This window comes from Tachyglossus aculeatus, chromosome 22, assembly GCF_015852505.1.
Source record: "Tachyglossus aculeatus isolate mTacAcu1 chromosome 22, mTacAcu1.pri, whole genome shotgun sequence".
NCBI lineage: Eukaryota > Metazoa > Chordata > Mammalia > Monotremata > Tachyglossidae > Tachyglossus > Tachyglossus aculeatus.
The window spans coordinates 37859581-37887026 of NC_052087.1; the positions used below are offsets into that span (position 1 = coordinate 37859581).

Sequence of the window (27446 nt, forward strand, 5' to 3'; positions counted from 1 at the left end):
GCGCTTAACAAATACCATTATTATTATTATTGCTACTCCCCCAAGCGCCTAGTACAGTCCATTGCACACTGTAAGCGCACAGTGAATACAATTGATAATGATGGTGACAATCCAACGCTCTCCTTGCCAGCGCGTTCCTCGTATTCTTTGGCTAAAGCCAGGAAAGGGAGCGCTGTGTCTTTAAGGAACGCAAGCCTCCCCTGTCACGTGGCCACGAGCGGCAACATGGCTCCGCCCGCGGCGACTACAGCGCCCTCTCACGTGACCGGGAACCTGCAGTAGCTAATGTCCCGGGCCTGGGGGGGGCGGGCTTGTCGAGCTCACCAGATGATTGGCTCGCGGGGGCGGGGCTTGTCGATCGCGACAGATGATTGGCTCTGGGGGACGGGGATTGACAATTCGACAATGATTGGTGAAGGCGGGGGGACAGGGCTTTGTCGACCTCGATAGATCATTGGGTCTGGGGCGAGGGGGCGGGGCTTGTGGATATCGACAGAATGATTGGTTCGGGCGCGGGGGCGGGGCTTGTTTTTCAATCAATCAATCAATCAATCGTATTTATTGGGCGCTTTATGAATAATGTATTTATGAATGAATCATTCATTCATTCAATCGTATTTATTGAGCGCTTACTGTGTTCAGAGCATTGTCCTAAGCGCTTGGGAAGAACGAGTTGCCAACATATACAGACGGTCCCTACCCAACAGTGGGCTCACAGTCTAGAAGGGGGAGATCGCGACAGATGATTGGCTGCGGGGGGCGGGGCTTGTCCATCTCGGCAGAACGATTGACTTTGGGGAGCGGGGGGCGTGGCTTGTCGACCTCGACAGATGATTGGCTCAGTGGGCGGGGCTTTGTCGATCTCGACAGATGATTGGCTCTGGGGCGCTGGGGGCGTGGCTTGTCGACCTCGACAGATGATTGGCTCAGTGGGCGGGGCTTTGCCGATCTCGACAGATGATTGGCTCTAGGGCGCGGCGGGCGGGGTTGTCCATCTCGACAGAACGATTAGCTCCGGGCTGCGGGGGGCGTGGCTTGTCGATCTCGACAGATGATTGGCTCGGGGTGGGCGGGGATTTGCCGATCGCGACAGATGATTGGCTCTGGGGCGCGGGGGGCGGGTTTGGCCGGGATGGTTTTTCGGACCCAGTGCGCGTGCGCGCGTGTTGATCTGCCCGGCCACGTGACTGCGACTTGTAGGGCTCTGTAAAGGACGCCCAGGCGACGTAAGGGGCTCCTGGGCCCCAGGTGAGAGGGGGTGAGAGGGGGATGGGGGCGTGGGGGAGGCCCAGGCCTCACCCTGCAGTCCCTCAAGGGGTCAAAGGGCACAGGGGCAGAGGTAATCATAATAATAATAATAATGAGGCTATTTGTTAAGCGCTTACTATGTGCCAAGCCCTGTTCTAAACCTAGGGGGGCGGGGGGATACGAGGTGATCAGGCTGTTCATTCATTCAATCGTATTCATTCATTCAATCGTATTTATTGAGCGCTTACTGTGTGCAGAGCGCTGGACTAAGCACTTGGGAAGGACTATAGTCCTTCCCAAGCGCTTAGTCCAGCGCTCTGCACACAGTAAGCGCTCAATAAATACGATTGATTGATTGATTGATAAGCTGGCAACATCTAGAGGCGGTCCCTACCCAACAGCGGGCTCACAGTCTAGAAGGGGGAGAGCGCTTCATTCATTCATTCATTCATTCAATCGGATTTATTGAGCGCCTACTGTGTGCAGAGCACTGGACTAAGCGCTTGGGAAGGACAAGTCGGCAACATCTAGAGACGGTCCCTACCCAACAACGGGTTCACGGTCTAGAAGGGGAAGAGCGCTTCATTCATTCGTTGTTCATTCAGTCGTATTTATTGAGCACTTACTGTGTGCAGAGCACTGTACTAAGCGCCTGGGAAGGACAAGTCGGCAACATCTAGAGACGGTCCCCACCCAACAGTGGGCTCACAGTCTAGAAGGGGGAGAGCGCTTCATTCATTCATTCAGTGGTATTTATTGAGCGCTTACTGTGTGCAGAGCACTGGACTAAGCGCTTGGGAAGGATAAGTTGGCAACATGTTGTCCCACATGGCTCATTCATTCAATCGTATTTATTAATAATACTAATAATGATAGCATTTATTAAGCGCTTACTATATGGAAAGCACTGTCAACTTGTACATCCCAAGCGCTTAGTCCAGTGCTCTGCACACAGTAAGCGCTCAATAAATACGATTGAATGAATGAATGTTCTAAGCGCTGGGGAGGTTACAAGGAGATCAGGTTGTCCCACGGGGGGCTCCCAGTCGATTTGCACTTCCCAGGTGCCGTGCACACAGAAAGGGCTCAGTAAATACGACTGAATCGATCAATCAATCGTATTTATTGGGCGCTTACTGCGTGCAGAGCACTGTGCTAAGCGCTCGGGAAGTCCAAGTTGGCAACATATAGAGACGGTCCCTACGCAACGGTGGGCTCACGGTGTAGAAATGAACGACACCCTTCGACTTTTAGAGCAGCCTGGAGCAGGTTCCGCTAGGGCCGGGGGCAGGAGGGGCGCCCGGCCCAGATTCCCGGGAAGGGCCTCCTCCGGGAGACTGGCAGAGAGCGGGATTTGATCCCGTTTTCCCTGCTCCGCGTCAGCCGGGACCGCAGACCCGCCGGGCCCATGGCCGAGCGGGAGGAGCGGCGCTTTGTGGAGATCCCCCGGGAGTCGGTGCGGCTCATGGCCGAGAGCGCCGGGCTGGAGCTGAGCGACGAGGTGGCCGCGCTGCTGGCCGAGGACGTCTGTTACCGGCTTCGCGAAGCCACCCAGGTAACCCGCCCCGGCCCCCCATCTCTCCTCCCCCAGATAATGATAATGATGGAATTTGTTCATCCATCCATCCATCCGTCCATTCAATCGTATTTATTGAGCGCTTACCGTGTGCAGAGCGCTGGACCGAGCGCTTGGGAAGTCCAAGTCGGCAACATCTAGAGACGGCCCCTACCCGACAGCGGGCTCGCAGGCTAGAAGGGGGAGACAGAGAACGAAACCGAACATATTAACAAAATAAAATAAATAGAATAGATATGGACAAGTAAAATCAATCATCAATCAATCAATCGTATTTATTGAGCACTTACCGTGTGCAGAGCGCTGGACCGAGCGCTTGGGAAGTCCAAGTCGGCAACATCTAGAGACGGCCCCTACCCGACAGCAGGCTCGCAGGCTAGAAGGGGGAGACAGAGAACGAAACCGAACATATTAACAAAATAAAATAAATAGAATAGATATGTACAAGTAAAATCAATCATCAATCAATCAATCGTATTTATTGAGCACTTACCGTGTGCAGAGCGCTTGACCGAGCGCTTGGGAAGTACAGGTCGGCAACATCTAGAGCCGGTCCCTACCCGACAGCGGGCTCGCAGGCTAGAAGGGGGAGACAGAGAACGAAACCGAACATATTAACAAAATAAAATAAATAGAATAGATATGTACAAGTAAAATCAATCATCAATCAATCAATCGTATTTATTGAGCACTTACCGTGTGCAGAGCACTGGACCGAGCGCTTGGGAAGTACAGGTCGGCAACATCTAGAGCCGGTCCCTACCCGACAGCGGGCTCGCAGGCTAGAAGGGGGAGACAGAGAACGAAACCGAACATATTAACAAAATAAAATAAATAGAATAGATATGTACAAGTAAAATCAATCATCAATCAATCAATCGTATTTATTGAGCACTTACCGTGTGCAGAGCACTGGACCGAGCGCTTGGGAAGTACAGGTCGGCAACATCTAGAGCCGGTCCCTACCCGACAGCGGGCTCGCAGGCTAGAAGGGGGAGACAGAGAACGAAACCGAACATATTAACAAAATAAAATAAATAGAATAGATATGTACAAGTAAAATCAATCAATCAATCATATTTATTGAGCGCTTACCGTGTGCAGAGCACTGGACCGAGCGCTTGGGAAGTACAGGTCGGCAACATCTAGAGCCGGTCCCTACCCGACAGCGGGCTCGCAGGCTAGAAGGGGGAGACAGAGAACGAAACCGAACATATTAACAAAATAAAATAAATAGAATAGATATGTACAAGTAAAATCAATCATCAATCAATCAATCGTATTTATTGAGCACTTACCGTGTGCAGAGCGCTGGACCGAGCGCTTGGGAAGTACAGGTCGGCAACATCTAGAGCCGGTCCCTACCCGACAGCGGGCTCGCAGGCTAGAAGGGGGAGACAGAGAACAAAACCAAACGTATTAACAAAATAAAATAAATAGAATAGATAGGTACAAGTAAAATCAATCAATCAATCGTATTTATTGAGCGCTTACTGTGTACAGAGCACTGTACTAAGCGCTTGGGAAGTACAAGTCGGCAACACATAGACACGGTCCCTACCCAACAGCGGGCTCACAGGCTAGAAGGGGGAGACAGAGAACAAAACCAAACATATTAACAAAATAAAATAAATAGAATAGATAGGTACAAGTAAAATCAATCAATCAATCGTATTTATTGAGCACTTACCGTGTGCAGAGCACTGTACTAAGCGCTTGGGAGGTACAAGTCGGCAACACATAGAGACAGTCCCTACCCAACAGCGGGCTCACAGTCTAGAAGGGGGAGACAGAGAACAAAACCAAACATATTAACAAAATAAAATAAATAGAATAGATATGTACAAGTAAAATCAATCAATCAATCGTATTTATTGAGCGCTTACTGTGTACAGAGCACTGTACTAAGCGCTTGGGAGGTACAAGTCGGCAACACATAGAGACAGTCCCTACCCAACAGCGGGCTCACAGTCTAGAAGGGGGGGACAGAGAACAAAACCAAACATACTAACAAAATAAAATAAATAGAATAGATATGTACAAGTAAGATAAATAAATAGAGTAATAAATCTGTACAAACATCTATACATATATACAGGTGCTGTGGGGAAGGGAAGGAGGAAAGATGCGGGAGATGGAGAGGGGGACGAGGGGGAGAGGAAGGAAGGGGCTCAGTCTGGGAAGGCCTCCTGGAGGAGGTGAGCTCTCAGTAGGGCCTCATTCAATCGTATTTATTGAGCGCTTACCGTGTGCAGACCACTGGACTAAGCGCTTGGGAAGTATAAAGGGAGCACTTGGGAAGTCCAAGTCGGCAACATCTAGAGACGGTCCCTACCCAGCGGCGGGCTCACAGTCTAGAAGGGGGAGACAGAGAACAAAACAAAACATATTAACAAAATAAAATAAATAGAATAAATATGTACAAATAAAATAAATGGAGTAGTAAATACAGACAAACATATATACAGGTGCTGTGGGGAGGGGAAGGAGGTAAGGCGGGGCGGATGGAGGGGGGAGAGGAAGGAGGGGTTACATTTACCATGTGCCAAGCACTGTTCTAAGCGCTGATTGCTTAGGTGCGACTCTTCCCATCTCGGGGAGCTTGTCCACCATCTAGAAAAGCAGCTCCTTTCATTCTCCATTTATTCTTTTATTCCCATTTATTTATTTTACTTGTGCATATCTATTCTATTTATTTTATTTTGTTAGTATGTTTGGTTTTGTTGTCTGTCTCCCCTTTAGACTGTGAGCCCACTGTTGGGTAGGGACTGTCTCTAGATGTTGCCGACTTGTACTTCCCAAGCGCTTAGTACAGTGCTCTGCACACAGTAAGCGCTCAATAAATACGATTGATTCTCGGACATCCCAGTGATCACCCTTTGGTTTTCTCTAAGTCTTTTTCATAACCACAACAAAACCCCAATAATAATGATATCTGCCAAGTGCATACTATGGGCCGGGCACTGTATTGAGTCCTGTACTATGCGAAGCCCTACAATGGGTAGGGCGTGGGCCTGGGTTCTAATCCTGGCTCCGCCGCATGTCTGCTGTGTGACCTTGGTCAAGTCACCTTACTTCTGGGCCTCAGTTCCCTCATCTGTAAAGTGGGGATTAAGAGTGTAAACCCTAAGTGGGGCAGGGACTGTGTCCAACCTAGTTAACGTGGATATACTGTGCTATACTGTATATACTGTGATATACTTCTAGATTTTGAGCCCACTGTTGGGTAGGGACCGTCTCTAGATGTTGCCAACTTGTCCTTCCCAAGCGCTTACTACAGTGCTCTGCACACAGTAAGCGCTCAATAAATACGATTGAATGAATGAATGAATATACCCCAGTGCTTAGAACAGCGCTTGGCATGTAGTAAGGGCTTAATAATACAAATACCATTATCATTATTATTATGATGGTTATCATTTTTATTGCTAAACGCTCGGGTGGAGACAAGCAAATCTGGTGAGATACAGTCCCTGCCCCAATGGGGCTCACAGTCTTACTCCCCATTTTACAGATGAGATAACTGAGGTGAAGTGAGTTGCCCAAAGGCACACAGCAAATAGGTGGCAGAGCCGGGATTAGAACCCAGGTCCTTCTGACTCCAGGCCCTTGCTCTGTAATAGTAATGATAGCATTTATTAAGCGCGTACTATGTGCAAGGCACCGTTCTAAGCTCTGGGGAGGTTACGAGGCGATCAGGTTGTCCCACATGGGGCTCACAGTTTTAATCCTCATTTTCCAGATGAGGTGACTGAGGCCCAGAGAAGGGACTTGCCGAGAGTCAATCAGTCAATCAATCAATCAATCGTATTTATTGAGCGCTTACTATGTGCAGAGCACTGTACTAAGCGCTTGGGAAGTACAAATTGGCAACACATAGAGACAGTCCCTACCCAACAGTGGGCTCACAGTCTAAAAGGGACTGTGTCACACAGTCTAAAAGAGTCACCCAGCTGACAAGTGGCGGAGCCGGGATTTGAACCCGTGACCTCTGACTCCAAAACCCGGGCTCTTTCCACTGAGCCACGCTACTAATCTATCCCCCTAGGCCATGCTCCTTCTCTTCCTAGTCCTCCATCTTCAGGCCTGGGCCTCCCTCCAAAGTAAGGACCCATAAAAAATCAATATTTATACCCGGTGTCTCGTTTCTTCTCCGCAGAACAGCTCTCAGTTCATGAAGCACACCAAACGGCGGAAGCTGACGGTAGAGGATTTCAACCGGGCACTCCGCTGGAGCAACGTGGAGGTGAGTGGAGACGGAGAGGGGGAGAGAAATTGAGAGAGAAAGAGGGAGGGAGGGAAGTTGAGAGAGACCTGATGACCTCCGTATCCACCCCAGTGCTTAGATCGGTGCTTGGCACGTAGTCAGCGCTTCACAAATACCATCAGTCTAAAATACCCCTTTTAGACTGTGAGCCCACTGTTGGGTAGGGACTGTCTCTATATGTTGCCAATTTGTACTTCCCAAGCGCTTAGTACAGTGCTCTGCACATAGTAAGCGCTCAATATTGCCAATTTGTACTTCCCAAGCGCTTAGTACAGTGCTCTGCACGTAGTAAGCGCTCAATAAATACGATTAAAAAAAAAAGGGGGGGGGGGGGGTCATGGAGGGATGGGGTCAGGCCGAGCTGGAGAGGAGGCTTTGGGCAAGTGGGAATGAGTTAGATGAAGGGGCGGTCAAAATCGTCAGAAAAAAATAGAATTAAAGCTATAGGCACATCGTTAACAAAATAAATAGAATAGTAAATATGGACAAGGAAAATAAATAGGGTAATAAATCTGTGCAAATATATGGACGAGTGCTGTGGGGAGGGGAAGGAGGTGGGCCGGGGGGATGGGGAGGAGGAGAGGAAGAAGGGGGCTGAGTGTGGGAAGGCCTCCTGGAGGAGGTGAGCTCTCAGTAGGGCTTGGAAGGGAGGAAGAGAGCAAAGTTGGCGGATGGGCAGAGGGAGGCCATTCCGGGCCAGGGAAAGGATGCGGGCCGGGGGTCGACGGCGGGACGGGCGAGAACGAGGCCTAACGGTGAGGAGATTAGCGGCGGAGGAGCGGAGGGTGCGGGCTGGGCTGGAGAAGGACAGAAGGGAGGGGAGGTAAGAGGGGGCGAGGGGATGGATGGACAGCCTGGAAGCCCAGGGGGAGGAGTTTTTACTTGATGCGGAGGTTGCCAGGCAGCCACCGGAGATTTCTTTCGCAGGCGGTGTGCGGGTACGGCTCCCAGGAGGCGTTGCCTCTCCGCCCCGCCAAGGAGGGGGACCTCTACTTTCCCGAAGACAGGGAGGTGAACCTGGTGGAGCTCGCCCTGGCAACCAACATCCCCAAAGGCTGCGCCGAGACGGTCGTGAGAGGTGTGGGCCTTGGGGCCGGCCGGCCTGTTGGGCAGGGGACGGGGACGGGGGCGACGGATGAGGGGCCGGCGGGGCCGAGGCCACGACGGGGAGGGTATTTGTGAAGCGCTGACTTCGTGCCAAGCACCGATCTAAGCACTGGGGTGGATACGAGGTCATCGGGGGGTCCCACGGGGGGCTCCCAGTCTTCATCCCCATTTTCCAGACGAGGTAACTGAGGACCAGAGAATAATAATAATAGTAGTACTGGCATTTATTAAGCGCTTACTATGTGCAAAGCACTGGGGAGGTTACGAGGTCATCGGGGGGTCCCACGGGGGGCTCCCAGTCTTCATCCCCATTTTCCAGACGAGGTAACTGAGGACCAGAGAATAGTAATAATAGTAGTACTGGCATTTATTAAGCGCTTACTATGTGCAAAGCACTGGGGAGGTTGCAAGGTGATCGGGTTGTCCCACGGGGGGCTCACAGCCTTCATCCCCATTTTCCAGACGAGGTAACTGAGGCCCAGAGAATAATAATAATAGTAATAATACTGGCATTTATTAAGCGCTTACTATGTGCAAAGCACTGTTCTAAGCACTGGGGAGGTTACAAGGTGATCAGGTTGTCCCACGGGGGGCTCCCAGTCTTCATCTCCATTTTCCAGATGAGGTAACTGAGGCCTAGAGAATAATAATAATAATAACGATGGCATTTATTAAGCACTTACTATGTGCAACGCCCTGTTCTAAGCGCTGGGGAGGTTACAAGGTGATCGGGTTGTCCCACGGGGGGCTCACAGCCTTCATCCCCATTTTCCAGATGAGGTAACTGAGGCCCAGAGAATAGTAATAATAATAATGGCATTTATTAAGCGCTTACTATGTGCAAAGCACCGTTCTAAGCGCTGGGGAGGTTACAAGGTGATCGGGTTGTCCCACGGGGGGCTCACAGTCTTCATCCCCATTTTCCAGATGAGGTAACTGAGGACCAGAGAATAATAATAGTAATAATAATAATGGCATTTATTAAGCGCTTACTATGTGCAAAGCATTGTTCTAAGCGCTGGGGGGGAGGTTACAAGGTGATCGGGTTGTTCCACGGGGGGCTCACAGTCTTCATCCCCATTTTACAGATGAGGGAACTGAGGCCCAGAGAAGTGAAGTGACTTGCCCAAAGTCACCCAGCTGACAATTTGCGGAGCCGGGATTTGAACCCGCGACCTCCGACTCCCAAGCCCGGGCTCTTTCCGCTGAGCCACGTTGCTTCTCAAGGCAGTTAGGGGTGGGTGACGGGATGGGGCTGAGGAAGAGGTCCCATCATGACGGGGTCCAATCATTCAATCAATTGGTGGCATTTACCGAGCGCTTACCGTGTGCAGAGCACTGTACTAAGCGCTTGGGAGAGTACTGTAGAACAGAGTCGGTAGGCATATTCCCTGCCCACGACACAGGGCAAGATTGTTACAGAGAAGCAGCGTGGCTCAGTGAAAAGAGTCAGAGGTCATGGGTTCAAATCCCGGTTCTGTCAGCTGTGTGACTTTGGGCTAGTCACTTCCCTTCTCTGTGCCTCAGTGACCTCATCTGGAAAATGGGGATCATCATCATCATCATCAATCGTATTGATTGAGCGCTTACTATGTGCAGAGCACTGTACTAAGCGCTTGGGAAGTACAAATTGGCAACATTTAGAGACGGTCCCTACCCAACAGTGGGCTCCCAGTCTAAAAGGGGGAGACAGAGAACAAAACCAAACATACTAACAAAATAAAATAAATAGAATAGATAGGTACAAATAAAATAAATAAATAACTAGAGTAATAAATATGTACAAACATATATACATGGGATGAAGACTGTGAGCCCCCCGTGGGACCACCTGATCACCTTGTAACCTCCCCAGTGCTTAGAACAGTGCTTTGCACATATAGTAAGCGCTTAATAAATGCCATTAAAAAAAAACGCGCTTAGGGTCTAGAGGGGGAGACTGACATTACTATGAATAAATTACAGATATGGACAAGGCTGTGGGGCTGAGGGAGAGGTGAATAAAAGGGAGCAAAATCTGGTGCAAGAGCGACGTAGAAGGGGATGGGAGAAGAGGAAACGAGGTCTTAGTCACGGAAGGCCTCTCGGAGGAGATTTTGATGGTTTCGGGGGGGGGAGAGTGGTGGTCTGACGGGCGTTTCGGGCCCGAGGCGGGACGCGGGCGAGGGGTCGGCAGCGAGATGGCCGAGAGCGAGGGCCGGTCCCGGCCTTGGGTGACTTCTCTCTCCCTGTCTCTCTTTTGCGCTGTCTCGGTTGCAGTTCACGTCTCTTACTTGGATGGCAAAGGCAACTTGGAGCCTCAAGGATCCGGTAAGAGCTGGCATCATCATCAATCGTATTTATTGAGCGCTTACTGCGTGCAAAGCACTGGACTAAGCGCATCGGCGGCGGGCCTGACCCCTTCCACCCTTCCTGACTCCCCGAGGCGCGGAAGCCAGTCGTCTGGCTCTCGGCCACGTGTTCCCGCCTGCCGTCCCGTTGCAATCAATCATCAATCAATCACATTTATTGAGCGCTTACTATGTGCAGAGTACTGTACTAAGCGCTTGGGAAGTACAAATTGGCAACATATAGAGACGGTCCCTACCCAACAGTGGGCTCCCGGTCTAAAAGGGGGAGACAAAACCAAACATACTAATAAAATAAAATAAATAGAATAGGTATGTACAAGTAAAATAAATAAAGCGGCGACTGCCGTGAGGGAGGGCGATGGGGCTCTCGGCGGGAGGAAACCCCGTTCTGGACCGCGCTCTGCACTTCCGCAGTGCCCAATGCCGTTTCCTCGTTGACGGACGACCTGCTCAAGTACTACCAGCAAGTCACCCGGGCTGTGCTGGGGGACGACCCCCAGCTGATGAAGGTGAGGAGGGTGGGGTCCTCACCATACCTCGTTCTCGCCTGTCCCGCCATCGACCCCCAGCCCATGTCCTCCCCCGGGCCCGGAATGCCCTCCCTCTGCTCATCCGCCAAGCTCGCTGTCTTCCTCCCTTCAAGGCCCTGCTGAGAGCTCACCTCCTCCAGGAGGCCTTCCCACACTGAGCCCCTTCCTTCCTCTCCCCCTCGTCCCCCTCTCCATCCCCCCATCTTACCTCCTTCCCTTCCCCACAGCACCTATATACATGTGTACATATTTATTACTCTTTATTTATTTATTTCTTTTACTTGTACCTATCCTATTTATTTTATTTCGTTAGTATGTTTGGTTTTGTTCTCTGTCTCTCCCTTTTTAGACTGTGAGCCCACTGTTGGGTAGGGACTGTCTCTAGATGTTGCCAACTTGTACTTCCCAAGCGCTTAGTCCAGTGCTCTGCACACAGTAAGCGCTCAATAAATACGATTGATGATGATGATGATCCCCACTCCTCCCACTTTGGGATTTGGGGATTTTGTTGCCGCACTCGGGGTAGGGAGCAGATTGGCCCCCTGTATATATGTATATATGTTTGTACATATTTATTACTCTATTAATTTATTTTACTTGTACATATCTATTCTATTTATTTTATTTTGTTAGTATGTTTGGTTGTGTTCTCTGTCTCCCCCTTTTAGACTGTGAGCCCACTGTTGGGTAGGGACTGTCTCTAGATGTTGCCAACTTGGACTTCCCGAGCGCTTAGTCCAGTGCTCTGCACACAGTAAGCGCTCAATAAATACGATTGATTGATTGATTGATTGGCGGGAGAAAGGAGTGTGAGGGGAGATGACCGTGGTGCTCCGAGCAGTGCCCTTTTTTTGCGTGTTTGATTAGATTTCTGTTTGGGGCGTTGCCGGAGGGTGGGAGGGCGTCATCCCCTAAAATGTGAGTTCCTTCACTGTTCCCAAGCACCTAGGGCAGTGTAACCCCCAGCGCTTAGAACAGTGCTTTGCACATAGTAAGCGCTTAACAAATACCATCATCATCATCATCATCAGCATAAGGCATCTTATAGGTGCTCGACAAACATCAGTGATGATGATGATAGGCCACAAGAGTCGGGGTTTTATTATGAATTCATTTATAAATCCATTTTTTAAATTTATTTTTTATTTGATAAGTTTTTAAATTGTATCCGTGATTCATTTCTGTTAATGTCCATCTCCCCCTCTAGACTGTAATCAATCAATCAGTCGTATTTATTGAGCGCTTACTGTGTGCAGAGCACTGGACTAAGCGCTTGGGAAGTACAAGCTGGCAATATATAGAGACAGTCCCTACCCAACGACTGTAAGCTCGTTGAGGGCAGGAAAATCTGTTTATTGTTATATTGTGCGCTTAGTACAGTGCTCTGCACGCATTAAGCACTCCATATATATGACGGGCCGGCTGAGGATTCAGTCATTCATTCAGTTGTATTTATTGAGCACTTACTGTGTGCAGAGCACTGTACTAAGCGCTTGGGAAGGCCAAGTTGGCAACATCTAGAGACGGTCCCTACCCAACAGCGGGCTCTCAGTCTAGAAGGGATAGAGAAACAGCAGCCTAGAGAAGCAGCGTGGCTCAGTGGGAAAGAGCCCGGGCTTTGGAGTCAGAGGTCATGGGTTCGAATCCTGGCTCCGCCAATTAGCTGTGTGACTTTGGGCAGGTCACTTCACTTCTCTGGGCCTCAGTTTCCTCATGTGTAAAATGGGGATGAAGACTGCGAGCACCCCCGTGGGGCAACCCGATCATCTTGTAACCTCTCCATCATCATCATCATCATCATCATCATCATCATCATCAATCGTATTTATTGAGCGCTTACTATGTGCAGAGCACTGTACTAAGCGCTTGGGAAGTACAAATTGGCAACATATAGAGACAGTCCCTACCCAACAGTGGGCTCACAGTCTAAAAGGGGGAGACAGACAACAAAACCAAACATACTAACAAAATAAAATAAATAGAATAGATATGTACAAATAAATTAAATAAATAAGTAGAGTTAAAAAATATGTACAAACATATATACATCTCCAGCGCTTAGGACAGTGCTCTGCACATAGTAAGCACCTAATAAATGCCATCATTATGGCATTTTAGACTGTGAGCCCACTGTCTTTTAGACTGTGAACCCACTGTTGGGTAGGGACTATCTCTAGATGTTGCCAACTTGTACTTCCCAAGCGCTTAGTCCAGTGCTCTGCACACAGTAAGCGCTCAATAAATACGATTGATCATTATTAGAAGGGATCAGCATCAATCATAAATCGTATTTATTGAGCGCTCACTGTGTGCAGAGCACTGGACTAAGCGCTTGGGAAGGACAAGTTGGTGACATCTAGAGACAGTCCCTACTCAACAGGGGGCTCACAGTCCAAAGCAGCGTGGCTCATCATCATCATCATCAATCGTATTTATTGAGCGCTTACTGTGTGCAGAGCACTGGACTAAGCGCTTGGGAAGTCCAAGTTGGCAACATCTAGAGACAGTCCCTACCCAACAGGGGGCTCACAGTCTAAAGCAGCGTGGCTCATCATCATCATCCTCATCAATCGTATTTATTGAGCGCTTACTCTGTGCAGAGGGGGAGGATTTGAACCCCGTCCCCCCTTTAGGTTGCCCTTCAGGATTTGCAGACCAACTCCAAGATCGCGGCCCTGCTGCCTTACTTCGTTTACGTGGTCAGCGGGGTGAGTGGTGCCGGGAGGGGAAGCCGGAGGCGGAAAGGAGCGGGGAGGCGGCGGCGGTGGCGGTCCGCCCTCCGCTCACCGGTGGTGTTGTCCCTTGGGCAGGTGAAGTCAGTGAGCCACGACCTGGAGCAGCTGCACAGGCTGCTGCAGGTGGCCCGGAGCCTGGTCCGCAACCCGCACCTCTGCCTGGGGCCCTACGTCCGCTCCCTGGTCGGCAGCGTCCTCTACTGCGTCCTGGAGCCGCTGGCCGCCTCCATCAACCCCCTCAACGACCACTGGACGCTGCGCGATGGGGCCGCCCTGCTCCTCAGCCACATCTTCTGGTACCGGGGCGGGCTTATCAATCGATCAATCCATCAATCAGTCGTATTTATTGAGCGCTTCCTGGGTGCAGAGCACTGGACTGAGCGCTTGGGAAGGCCAAGTTGGCAACACAGAGAGACGGGCCCTACCCAACAGTGGGCTTACGGTCTAAAAGGGGGAACTGTGCGTGGTGGCGTTCACCCAAAAAAGCTCCCTTTGGGTCTGTTACTTCCTTGCACGGAGAGCCTGGATGGGTTGGGCGTTCGGGTTTTGTGAGTGTGGGGTCCCATTTAAGGAGTTTATGGGGGTGCAGCTTCATTCAATCGTACTTATTGAGCGCTTACTGTGTGCAGAGCACTGGACTAAGCGCTTTCATGAGTGTGGAGTCCCATTTAAGGAGTTTATGGGGGTGCAGCTTCATTCAGTCGTACTTATTGAGCGCTTACTGTGTGTAGAGCACTGTATTAAGCGCTTTCGTGAGTGTGGAGTCCCATCTAAGGAGCTTATGGGGGTGCAGCTTCATTCAATCGTACTTATTGAGCGCTTACTGTGTGCAGAGCACTGGACTAAGCGCTTTTGTGAGCCCTTTTAGACTCCCCCCCCACCTTTAGACTCCCCCCTTTTAGACTCCCCCCCTTTTAGACTCCCCCTTTTAGACTGTGAGCCCACTGTTGGGTAGGGACTGTCTCTATATGTTGCCAATTTGTACTTCCCAAGCACTTAGTCCAGTGCTCTGCACATAGTAAGGGCTCAATAAATACGATTGATGATGATGATGATGATATAAGGAGTTTATGGGGGTGCACCTTCATTCAATCATACTTATTTAGCGCCTACTGTGTGCAGAGCACTGCACTAAGCGCTTTCGTGAGTGTGGAGTCCCATTTAAGGAGTTTATGGGGGTGCAGCTTCATTCAATCGTACTTATTGAGCGCTTACTGTGTGCAGAGCACTGGACTAAGCCCAGAGAAGTGAAGTGGCTTGCCCAAAGTCACTCAGCTGTCAAGCGGCGGAGCCGGGATTTGAACCCATGACCTCTGACTCCAAAGCCCGGGCGCGCAGTAAGCGCTGATACCGTTTAACCACAACAGCCACCCAAGGAATAGAAATGTGAGTTCTGTCAATCAATCAATCAATCAATTGTATTTATTGAGCGCTTACTGTGTGCAGAGCACTGGACTAAGCGCTTGGGAAGTACAAATTGGCAACATATAGAGACAGTCCCTACCCAACAGTGGGCTCCCAGTCTAAAAGGGGGAGACAGAGAACAAAACCAAACATACTAACAAAATAAAATAAATAGGATAGATATGTACAAGGAAAATAAATAAATAGAGTGATAAATATGTACAACCATATATACATATATACAGGTGCTGTGGGGAAGGGAAGGAGGTAAGATGGGGGGATGGAGAGGGGAACGAGGACTTTCATTCATTCAATCGTATTTATTGAGCGCTTACTGTGTGCAGAGCACTGTACTAAGCGCTTGGGAAGAACAAGTTGGCAACATATAGAGACAGTCCCTACCCAACAGTGGGCTCCCAGTCTAAAAGGGGGAGACAGAGAACAAAACCAAACATACTAACAAAATAAAATAAATAGGATAGATATGTACAAGGAAAATAAATAAATAGAGTGATAAATATGTACAACCATATATACATATATACAGGTGCTGTGGGGAAGGGAAGGAGGTAAGATGGGGGGATGGAGAGGGGAACGAGGACTTTCATTCATTCAATCGTATTTATTGAGCGCTTACTGTGTGCAGAGCACTGTACTAAGCGCTTGGGAAGAACAAGTTGGCAACATATAGAGACAGTCCCTACCCAACAGTGGGCTCACAGTCTCAAAGGGGGAGACAGAGAACAGAACCAAACATACTAACAAAATAAAACAAATAGGATAGATATGTACAAGTAAAATAAATAGAGTAATAAATATCAATCAGTCAATCAATCAATCGTATTTATTGAGCGCTTACTGTGTACAGAGCACTGTACTAAGCGCTTGGGAAGTACAAATTGGCAACACATAGAGACAGTCCCTACCCAACAGTGGGCTCACAGTCTCAAAGGGGGAGACAGAGAACAAAACCAAACATACTAACAAAATAAAATAAATAGGATAGATATGTACAAGTAAAATAGAGTAATAAATATGCACAAACATGTATACATATATACAGGTGCTGTGGGGAAGGGAAGGAGGTAAGATAGGGGGGATGGAGAGGGGGACGAGGGGGAGAGGAAGGAAGGGGCTGAGTGTGGGAATAATAATAATAATAATAATAATAATGATGGCATTTATTAAGCGCTTACTATGTGCAAAGCACTGTTCTAAGCGCTGGGGAGGTACAAGGTGATCAGGTTGTCCCACATGGAGCTCACAGTCTTAACCCCCATTTTACAGCTGAGGAAACTGAGGCCCAGAGAAGTGAAGTGACTTGCCCAAAGTCACACAGCTGACAAGTGGCGGAGCCGGGATTTGAACCCATGACCTCTGACTCCAAAGCCCGTGCTCTTTCCACTGAGCCACGCTGCTTCTCTTAAGTGGTAGCCACTGGAGATTTTTGAGGACATAATAATAATGATGGCATTTATTAAGTGCTTACTATGTGCAAAGCACTGTTCTAAGCACTGGGGAGGTTCCAAGGAGATCAGGTTGTCCCATGGAGGGCTCTCAGTCTTAATCCCCTTTTTACAGATGAGGGAATTGAGGCCCAGAGAAGTTACATGACTTGTCCAAAGTCACACAGCTGGCAATTGGCAGAGATGGGATTCGAACCCATGACCCCTGACTCCAAAATCCGTGCTCTTCCACTGAGCCACAGTTCTTCTCCAATGAGAGAAGCCAAAGTGGGAAAGCCTCCTGGAGGAGGTGAGCTCTCAGCAGGGCCGCTCGGGGGGTCGCGTAACTGTCCCGTCCCTCCACAGGACTCACGGGGATCTGGTGAGCGGGCTGTACCAGCAGATCCTCCTGTCGCTGCAGAAGGTGTTGGCCGATCCCGTGCGGCCCCTGTGCTCGCACTACGGCGCCGTCGTGGGCCTGCACGCCCTGGGCTGGAAGGTAACGGGCACCGCGGGCACCGCGGGCGACGCGGGCGACGCCGCCCGTCCTCCTCCTCCTCGGTCCCGGAGCGGGGGCGGGCCGCTCCTGGGGCGGGGCTCGGTGGGAAAGAGCCCGGGCTTTGGAGTCCGAGGCCGTGGGTTCCAATCCCGGCTCTCCCACCTGTCGGCTGGGTGACTTTGGGCTAGTCACTTCACTTCTCCGGGCCTCAGTTCCCTCATCTGGAAAATGGGGATGAAGACTGGGAGCCCCCCGTGGGACCGCCTGATCACCTTGTGACCTCCGCAGCGCTTAGAACCGTGCTTTGGATATAGTAAGCGCTTAATAAATGCCGTTGTTATTATTAAGGGGGAGGCTCAAGAAGTCGGTGAGCCCCCCATGGGACAACCTGATCACCTTGTAACCTCCCCAGCGCTTAGAACGGTGCTTTGGAAAGAGTAAGCGCTTAATAAATGCTATTATTATTATTATTATTATTATTATTATTATTATTATTAAGGGGAGGCTCAAGACGTCGGTGAGCCCCCCATGGGACAACCTGATCACCTTGTAACCTCCCCAGCGCTTAGAACAGTGCTTTGGACAGAGTAAGCGCTTAATAAATGCCATTATTATTATTATTACTATTAAGGGGAGGCTCAAGAAGTCGGTGAGCCCCCCATGGGACAACCTGATCACCTTGTAACCTCCCCAGCGCTTAGAACAGTGCTTTGGACAGAGTGAGCGCTTAATAAATGCCATTATTATTATTATTAAGGGGAGGCTCAAGAAGTTGGTGAGCCCCCCATGGGACAACCTGATCACCTTGTAACCTCCCCAGCGCTTAGAACACTGCTTTGGACAGAGTAAGCGCTTAATAAATGCCGTTATTATTATTATTATTATTAAGGGGAGGCTCAAGATGTCGGTGAGCCCCCCATGGGACAACCTGATCACCTTGTAACCTCCCCAGCGCTTAGAACAGTGCTTTGGACAGAGTAAGCGCTTAATAAATGCCATTATTATTATTATTACTATTAAGGGGAGGCTCAAGAAGTCGGTGAGCCCCCCATGGGACAACCTGATCACCTTGTAACCTCCCCAGCGCTTAGAACAGTGCTTTGGACAGAGTGAGCGCTTAATAAATGCCATTATTATTATTATTAAGGGGAGGCTCAAGAAGTTGGTGAGCCCCCCATGGGACAACCTGATCACCTTGTAACCTCCCCAGCGCTTAGAACACTGCTTTGGACAGAGTAAGCGCTTAATAAATGCCGTTATTATTATTATTATTATTAAGGGGAGGCTCAAGACGTCGGTGAGTCCCCCGTGGGACAACCTGATCACCTTGTAACCTCCCCAGCGCTTAGAACGGTGCTTTGGACAGAGTAAGCGCTTAATAAATGCCATTATTATTATTATTAAGGGGAGGCTCAAGAAGTCAGTGAGCCCCCCATGGGACAACCTGATCACCTTGTAACCTCCCCAGCGCTTAGAACGGTGCTTTGGTCATAGTAAGCGCTTAATAAATGCCATCATTATTATTATTAAGGGGAGGCTCAAGAAGTCAGTGAGCCCCCCATGGGACAACCTGATCACCTTGTAACCTCCCCAGCGCTTAGAACGGTGCTTTGGTCATAGTAAGCGCTTAATAAATGCCATTATTATTATTATTAAGGGGAGGCTCAAGAAGTCAGTGAGCCCCCCATGGGACAACCTGATCACCTTGTAACCTCCCCAGCACTTAGAACGGTGCTTTGGTCATAGTAAGCGCTTAATAAATGCCATTATTATTGTTATTATTATTAAGGGGAGGCTCAAGAAGTCGGTGAGCCCCCCATGGGACAACCTGATCACCTTGTAACCTCCCCAGCACTTAGAACAGTGGTTTGGTCATAGTAAGCGCTTAATAAATGCCATTATTATTATTATTATTATTAAGGGGAGGCTCAAGAAGTTGGTGAGCCCCCCATGGGACAACCTGATCACCTTGTAACCTCCCCAGCGCTTAGAACAGTGCTTTGGACAGAGTAAGCGCTTAATAAATGCCATTATTATTATTAAGGGGAGGCTCAAGAAGTCGGTGAGCCCCCCATGGGACAACCTGATCACCTTGTAACCTCCCCAACGCTTAGAACACTGCTTTGGACATAGTAAGCGCTTAATAAATGCCATTATTATTATTATTATTAAGGGGAGGCTCCAGAAGTTGGTGAGCCCCCCATGGGACAACCTGATCACCTTGTAACCTCCCCAGCGCTTAGAACAGTGCTTTGCACATAGTAAGCGCTTAATAAATGCCATCATCATTATTATTATTAAGGGGAGGCTCAAGAAGTCAGTCTGTCGTATGTATTGAGCGCCTGCTGCGTGCACGGCGCCGTACTAAGCGCTGGGGCGAGGACAACAGAACGGTAAGCGTGTCCACTGCCCGTAACACACTTATAATCAAGAGGAGGGACGGAAGACGGGACTGAGCTGAGGCGGGTCCGTCCAACCAAGAGTGCGGGTCTCTCGTTCCCCCCCCGCATTGCCCTCAAAGTAACAACGATGGCATGGATTAAGCGCTTACTATGTGCACAGCACTGTTCTAAGCGCTGGGAAGGTTACAAGATGATCAGGTTGTCCCACGGGGGGCTCACAGTCTTCATCCCCATTTTACAGAGGAGGAAACTGAGGCCCAGAGAAATGAAGTGAGCCCCCTTTCCCCTCCCCATCCCCGCCGCCCTACCTCCTTCCCCTCCCCACAGCACCTGGATATATGCTTGTACAGATTTATTACTCTATTTTACTTCTACATAAGCAGCGCTTAGAACAGTGCTTTGCACATAGTAAGCGCTTAATAAATGCCGCCATTATTATTATTATTTTCCTCCTTCCCCTCCCCACAGCACCTGGATAGATGTTTGTACAGATTTATTACTCTATTTATTTTACTTGTACATAACCAGCGCTTAGAACAGTGCTTTGCACATAGTAAGCGCATAATAAATGCCGCCATTATAATAATCATTATTATTTACCTCCTTCCCCTCCCCACAGCACCTGGATATATGCTTGTACAGATTTATTATTCTGTTTATTTCACTTGTACACAACCAGCGCTTAGAACAGTGCTTTGCACATAGTAAGCGCTTAATAAATGCCGCCATTATTATTATTATTTACCTCCTTCCCCTCCCCACAGCACCTGGATAGATGTTTGTACAGATTTATTACTCTACTTATTTTACTTCTACATAACCAGCGCTTAGAACAGTGCTGTGCACATAGTAAGCGCTTAATAAATGCCGCCATTATTATTATTATTTACCTCCTTCCCCTCCCCACAGCACCTGGATAGATGTTTGTACAGATTTATTACTCTATTTATTTTACTTCTACATAAGCAGCGCTTAGAACAGTGCTTTGCACATAGTAAGCGCTTAATAAATGCCGCCATTATTATTATTATTATTATTATTTACCTCCTTCCCCTCCCCACAGCACCTGGATAGATGTTTGTACAGATTTATTACTCTATTTATTTTACTTGTACATAAGCAGCACTTAGAACAGTGCTTTGCACATAGTAAGTGCATAATAAATGCCGCCATTATAATAATTATTATTATTTACCTCCTTCCCCTCCCCGCAGCACCTGGATATATGTTTGTACAGATTTATTACTCTGTTTATTTTACTTGTACATAACCAGCGCTTAGAACAGTGCTTTGCACATAGTAAGCGCTTAATAAATGCCGCCATTATTATTATTATTTACCTCCTTCCCCTCCCCACAGCACCTGGATATATGTTTGTACAGATTTATTACTCTATTTATTTTACTTCTACATATTTACTATTCTATTTATTTTGTTGATGATGTGCATCTAGCTTGACTTCTATTTATTCTCATGACTTGACACCCGTCCCCAAGTTTTGTTGTCCGTCTCCCCCCTCTAGACTGTGAGCCCGTTGTTGGGAAAGGACCGTCTCTAGATGTTGCCGACTTGTACTTCCCAAGCGCTTAGTCCAGTGCTCTGCACACAGTAGGCGCTCAATAAATCCAATTGAATGAATAACTATTTCCGACTTGTACTTCCCAAGCGCTTAGTCCAGTGCTCTGCACACAGTAAGCGCTCAATAAATATGATTGAATGAATGAATGTTACCGACTTGTACATCCCAAGCGCTTAGTCCAGTGCTCTGCACACAGTAAGCGCTCAATAAATACGATTGAATGAATGAATGTTACCGACTTGTACTTCCCAAGCGCTTAGTCCAGTGCTCTGCACACAGTAAGCACTCAATAAATACGATTGAATGACTGAATGAATGTTACCGACTTGTACTTCCCAAGCGCTTAGTCCAGTGCTCTGCACCCAGTAAGCCCTCAGTCAATACGATTGAATGAATGAATGAATGTTGCCGACTTGTACTTCCCAAACGCTTAGTCCAGTGCTCTGCACACAGTAAGCGCTCAATAAATACGATTGAATGAATGAATGTTACTGACTTGTACTTCCCAAGCGCTTAGTCCAGTGCTCTGCACACAGTAAGCGCTCAATAAATATGATTGAATGAATGAATGTTACCGTCTTGTACTTCCCAAGTGCTTAGTCCAGTGCTCTGCACACAGTAAGTCACCGTGTAACCTTCTCAGGGCTTAGAACAGTGCTCTGCACATAGTAAGCGCTTAATAAATGCCATTATTATTATTATTAGTAAGCGCTCAATAAATACAATTGAATGAATGAATGTTACCGACTTGTACTTCCCAAGCGCTTAGTCCAGTGCTCTGCACACAGTAAGCGCTCAATAAATACGATTGAATGAATGAATATGCCAGGCGGTGTACTGAGCGCTGGGGCAGACACAAACTGATCGTGTTAGACACAGTCCCTGTCCCACATAGGGATCACAGTGTCAATCCCCATTTTCCAGATGAGGGAACAGGCCCGGAGAAGTGAAGTGACTTACCCACGGTTACACAGCAGACACGTGGCGGAGCCGGGATTAGAACCCAGGTCCTTCCAACTCCCAGGCCCGTGGTTTAACTGCTGGGCCACGCTCTTCTCCCTTCTGCATCATCATATCTGGACTTGGATTGGTGACCTTTGGACATTGGACATTGTGACCTTCCAGACTGTGAGCCCGCTGTTGGGTAGGGACCGTCTCTCTGTGTTGCCAACTTGGACTTCCCAAGCGCTTAGTCCAGTGCTCTGCATGCAGTAAGCGCTCAATCAATACGATTGAATGAATGAATGAATGAATGATTGAATGAAAAGAAAAGGACATATCTATTGTACATATCTATTTGTACATATCTATTCTATTTATCTTATTTGTTTTGTTTTGTTCTCTGTCTCCCCCTTCTAGACTGTGAGCCCGCTGTTGGGTAGGGACTGCCTCTATGTGTTGCCAACTTGTACTTCCCAAGCGCTCAGTACAGTGCTCTGCCCACAGTGAGCACTCAAACAGTACGATTGAATGAATGAATGATTGAATGAATGAATGAAAAGAAAAGGACATATCTATTGTACATATCTCTTCTGTTTGTACATATCTATTTTATTTTGTTAACATGTTTTGTCTTGTTCTCTGTCTCCCCCTTCTAGACTGTGAGCCTACTGTTGGGTAGGGACCGTCTCTAGGTGTTGCCAACTTTTGTATTTCCCCAAGCACTTAGTACAGTGCTCTGCCCACAGTAAGCGCTTAATCAATACGATTGAATGAATGAATGAATAGAAAGAAAAGGGCATATCTATTGTACATATCTATTCTATTTGTACACATCTATTCTATTTATTTTATTTTGTTAATAGGTTTTGTCTTGTTCTCTGTCTCCCCCTTCTAGACTGTGAGCCCACTGTTGGGTAGGGACCATCTCTATGTGTTGCCGACTTGTACTTCCCAAGCGCTTAGTACAGTGCTCTGCCCACAGTAAGCGCTCAATCAATACGAATGAATGAATGATTGAATGAATGAATGAAAAGAAAAGGACATATCTATTGTACATATCTATTCTATTTGTACATATCTATTCTATTTATTTTATTTTATTTGTTTTGTTTTGTTGTCTGGCTCCCCCTTCTAGACTGTGAGCCCACTGTTGGGTAGGGACCATCTCTATGTGTTGCCGACTTGTACTTCCCAAGCGCTTAGTACAGTGCTCTGCCCACAGTAAGCGCTCAATCAATACGAATGAATGAATGATTGAATGAATGAATGAAAAGAAAAGGACATATCTATTGTACATATCTATTCTATTTGTACATATCTATTCTATTTATTTTATTTTATTTGTTTTGTTTTGTTGTCTGTTTCCCCCTTTTAGACTGTGAGCCCACTGTTGGGTAGGGACCGTCTCTATGTGTTGCCAACTTGGACTTCCCAAGCGCTTAGTACAGTGCTCTGCCCACAGTAAGCGCTCAATCAATACAAATGAATGAATGATTGAATGAATGAATGAAAAGGACATATCTATTGTACATATCTCTTCTGTTTGTACATATCTATTCTATTTATTTTATTTGGTTAATATGTTTTGTCTTGTTCTCTGTCTCCCCCTTCTAGACTGTGAGCCCGCTGTTGGGTAGGGACCGGCTCTATGTGTTGCCAACTTTTGTATTTCCCCAAGCGCTTAGTCCAGTGCTGTGCACACAGTAAGCGCTCGGTAAATACGATTGATTGATTGAAAAGGAAAAACAGTGGGCGGTCTGCCCTCTCTCACGCTCTCCTCCTCTGTTCCCAGGCAGTAGAGACGGTCCTCTACCCTCACCTGTCCACTTACTGGGCCAACCTGCAGGCCGTGTTGGATGACTACTCCGTCTCCAATGCTCAGGTCAAGGCCGACGGGCACAAAGTCTACGGAGCCATCCTGGTGAGTAACTGCCCCCTCGCTGAATTCTCACCCGAGGCCCGAGGCCGAACCTGGGGGAACCCAAGCCCTCGTTGGGACCAGATCCCCTCACTCTGGGCCATGGTTTCCCTCAAAATAATAATGATGGTATTTGTTAAGCGCTTACTATCAATCAATCAATCAGTCGTATTTATTGAGCGCTTACTGTGTGCAGAGCACTGTACTAAGCGCTTGGGAAGGACAACTTGGCAACATATAGAGACAGTCCCTACCCAACAGTGGGCTCACAGTCTAGAAGACTTACTATATGTGCCAAGCACTGTTCTAAGCGCTGGGGAGGTTACAAGGTGATCAGGTTGTCCCACGGGGGGGCTCACAGTTTTAATCCCCATTTTACAGATAATAACGATAACGATGGCATTTATTAAGCGCTTACTATGTGCAAAGCACCGTACTAAGCGCTGGCGAGGTTACAAGGTGATCAGGTTGTCCCATGGGGGGGCTCACAGTTTTAATCCCGATTTTACAGATGAGGTAACTGAGGCACAGAGAAGTGAAGTGACATGCCCAACGTCACAGAGCTGACAAGCGGCGGAGCTGGGATTCGAACCCACGACCTCTGACTCCAAAGCCCGGGCTCTTTCCACTGAGCCCCGCTGCTTCCCCGAAACAACGCTTCCCGTTAACCCCCTCTAGTAGGAAGCAGCGTGGCTTAGTGGAAACACCCTGAGCTTGGGAGTCAGAGGTTGTGGGTTCTAATCCTCACTCTGCCACTTACCTGCTGTGTGACCTTGGGCAAGTCACTTCTCTGTGCCTCACTTCCCTCATCTGGAAAATGGGGATGAAGACTGGGAGCCCCCCGTGGGACAACCTGATCACCTTGCTGCCTCCCCAGCGCTTCGAACGGTGCTTTGCACAGAGTAAGCGCTTAATAAGTGCCATCATCATCATTATTATTATTACCTTCCCCGTTCACAACCCCATCCAGCAGCCCCCCTACCCCTAATGGGTCTCTGTTTGGTGTCTCGTTCGTCTCTTCATCATCATCATCATCAATCGTATTTATTGAGCGCTTACTATGTGCAGAGCACTGGACTAAGCGCTTGGGAAGTACAAATTGGCAACACATAGAGACGATCCCTACCCAACAGCGGGCTCACAGTCTAAAAGGGGGAGACAGAGAACAAAACCAAACATACCAACTAGAATAAATAAATAGAATAGATATGTAACATACCAACAAAACAAAATAAATAGGATATCCCTTAACGTACGTGGGACGAAAGAGTCTCGGGGCCCGCTGGCGGTCCTCGGGAGGGTGGAGAGGGCGTGAGGGCGGGACGGGTGACCCCCCGGGTGCCGCCGTCCCTCCGTGCAGGTGGCGGTGGAGCGGCTGCTGAAGATGAAGGCCCAGGCCGGCGGGGCCGGCGATGGCGGAGCAGCGGGCCGTCGCCCGGAGGACCTGCCCTGGGCCAGCCTCCTCCTGCAGGACTCGCCGGCCGCGGGCGAGCCGGGCTTCGGGCCAGGGGGTCCCTCGGCCCCGGGGGCCGTGGGGCTGGGGACCCCCGCGCCCCCCGCGCCGCTGGGAGACACCTACCGGGAGCTGTACGCTTTCTTCGGGGACAGCCTGGCCACGCGCTTCGGCACGGGGCAGCCCTCCCCGGCCGCCCCGCGGCCCGCCGGGGGCAAGAAGGAGCCGGCGGCCGCGGCCGAGGCCGTCCGCAAGATGCCCCAGCTGACGGCCAGCGCCACGGTCAGCCCCCGCGAGGAGGAGGGCGGCGGCGGGGGCCGGGGGCCGGCGGGGGTCCCCGCGGCCTGCGCGCTGCCGCCCGCCGAGAGTCGGCCGCCACCGCCGGCGATGCCACCGGCGATGCCGCCCGCGGTGCGGCCGCACCGGCCCCGCGGGGCCCCGCGCCAGCAGGGCCTGCGGCCCGGGGCCCGGGACGTGTTCCCGAAGAGCCGTGTGGCCCCGCGGGGCGCCCCCCACTTCAGGTTCCTCATCGCCGGGCGGCAGGCCGGGCGCCGGTGCCGGGGGCGGCTCTTCCAGACGGCCTTCCCGCCCCACCACGGGCCCAGCCCCGCTTCCCGCTACGCCCAGAAGCTGCCCATGATCGGCCGCACGGCCCGGCCCGCCCGCCGCTGGGCCCTCTCCGACTACTCCCTGTACCTTCCCCTCTGAGGGAAGGAAGGAAGGTGGGCCGCGGCCCCCTGCTCTCTCCACCCTCCCCGTCCCCCCGTGACCCCTTTTTCTGCTGCCGGGCCCGGTCGGGGGATCTACCCACCTCCCACCCCCAGCTGCCATTTTCTTCCTCTCCTTCTGCCCCAAGGGAGAACCCCATCCAGCAGCCCCCCTACCCCTAATGGGTCTCTGTTTGGTGTCTCGTTCGTCTCTTCATCATCATCATCATCAATCGTATTTATTGAGCGCTTACTATGTGCTCTCTCCACCCTCCCCGGCCCCCGTGACCCCTTTTTCTGCTGCCGGGCCCGGTCGGGGGATCTACCCACCTCCCACCCCCAGCTGCCATTTTCTTCCTCTCCTTCTGCCCCAAGGGAGGCTGAGGGGGGTGAGGAGGGCCGCCCAACTCGCCCCTTTTTGGGGGGAGACTGGGGGGGACGGGGGTGGGTTGTTAACAATAATAATAATGACAGCATTGGTTAAGCGCTTACTATGTGCAAAGCGCCGTTCTAAGCGCTTGGGGGATACAGAGTGATCAGGTTGTCCCACGTGGAGCTCACAGTCTTAATCCCCCTTTTACAGGTGAGGGAACTGAGGCTCAGAGAAGCGAAGTGACGGGGACGGGGGTGGGTTGTTAACGATAATAATAATGTTGGCATTTGTTAAGCGCTGACTGTGTGCAAAGCACTGTTCTAAGCGCTTGGGGGTTACAAAGTGATCAGGTTGTCCCACGTGGAGCTCACAGTCTTAATCCCCCTTTTGCAGGTGAGGGAACTGAGGCGGGTTGTTAACGATAATAATAATGTTGGCATTTGTTAAGCGCTGACTATGTGCGAAGCACCGTTCTAAGCGCTTGGGGGGATACAGAGTGATCAGGTTGTCCCACGTGGAGCTCACAGTCTTAATCCCCATTTTGCAGGTGAGGGAACTGAGGCTCAGAGAAGCAAAGTGACGGGGACGGGGGTGGGTTGTTAACGATAATAATAATGTTGGCATTTGTTAAGCGCTGACTATGTGCGAAGCACTGTTCTAAGCGCTTGGGGGGATACAGAGTGATCAGGTTGTCCCACGTGGAGCTCACAGTCTTAATCCCCATTTTGCAGGTGAGGGAACTGAGGCGGGTTGTTAACGATAATAATAATGTTGGCATTTGTTAAGCGCTGACTATGTGCGAAGCACCGTTCTAAGCGCTTGGGGGATACAGAGTGATCAGGTTGTCCCACGTGGAGCTCACAGTCTTAATCCCCCTTTTGCAGGTGAGGGAACTGAGGCTCGGAGAAGC

The 27446-nt window shown here is 49.6% G+C and overlaps 1 protein-coding gene across 2 annotated transcripts; it reads left to right on the top strand.

Moving 5' to 3' along the window:
* The first annotated feature begins 1194 nt into the window (after window positions 1–1194).
* On the top strand, window positions 1195–26605 carry TAF6L (TATA-box binding protein associated factor 6 like). Of its 2 annotated transcripts, none has more exons than XM_038764582.1 (11): window positions 1195–1248; window positions 2632–2803; window positions 6984–7070; window positions 8019–8169; window positions 10458–10508; window positions 10964–11058; window positions 13713–13787; window positions 13890–14110; window positions 17030–17162; window positions 23878–24006; window positions 25364–26605. In XM_038764582.1, exons 2-11 carry the CDS (start codon window positions 2657–2659, stop codon window positions 26162–26164), a joined length of 1890 nt encoding a protein of 629 aa, XP_038620510.1. In that variant the 5' UTR covers window positions 1195–1248; window positions 2632–2656; the 3' UTR covers window positions 26165–26605. The 2 variants fall into 2 exon arrangements, with proteins under 2 accessions (XP_038620510.1, XP_038620511.1); XM_038764583.1 differs by having other exon boundaries at window positions 1235–1248; window positions 2644–2803.
* The last annotated feature ends 841 nt before the right edge of the window (window positions 26606–27446 follow it).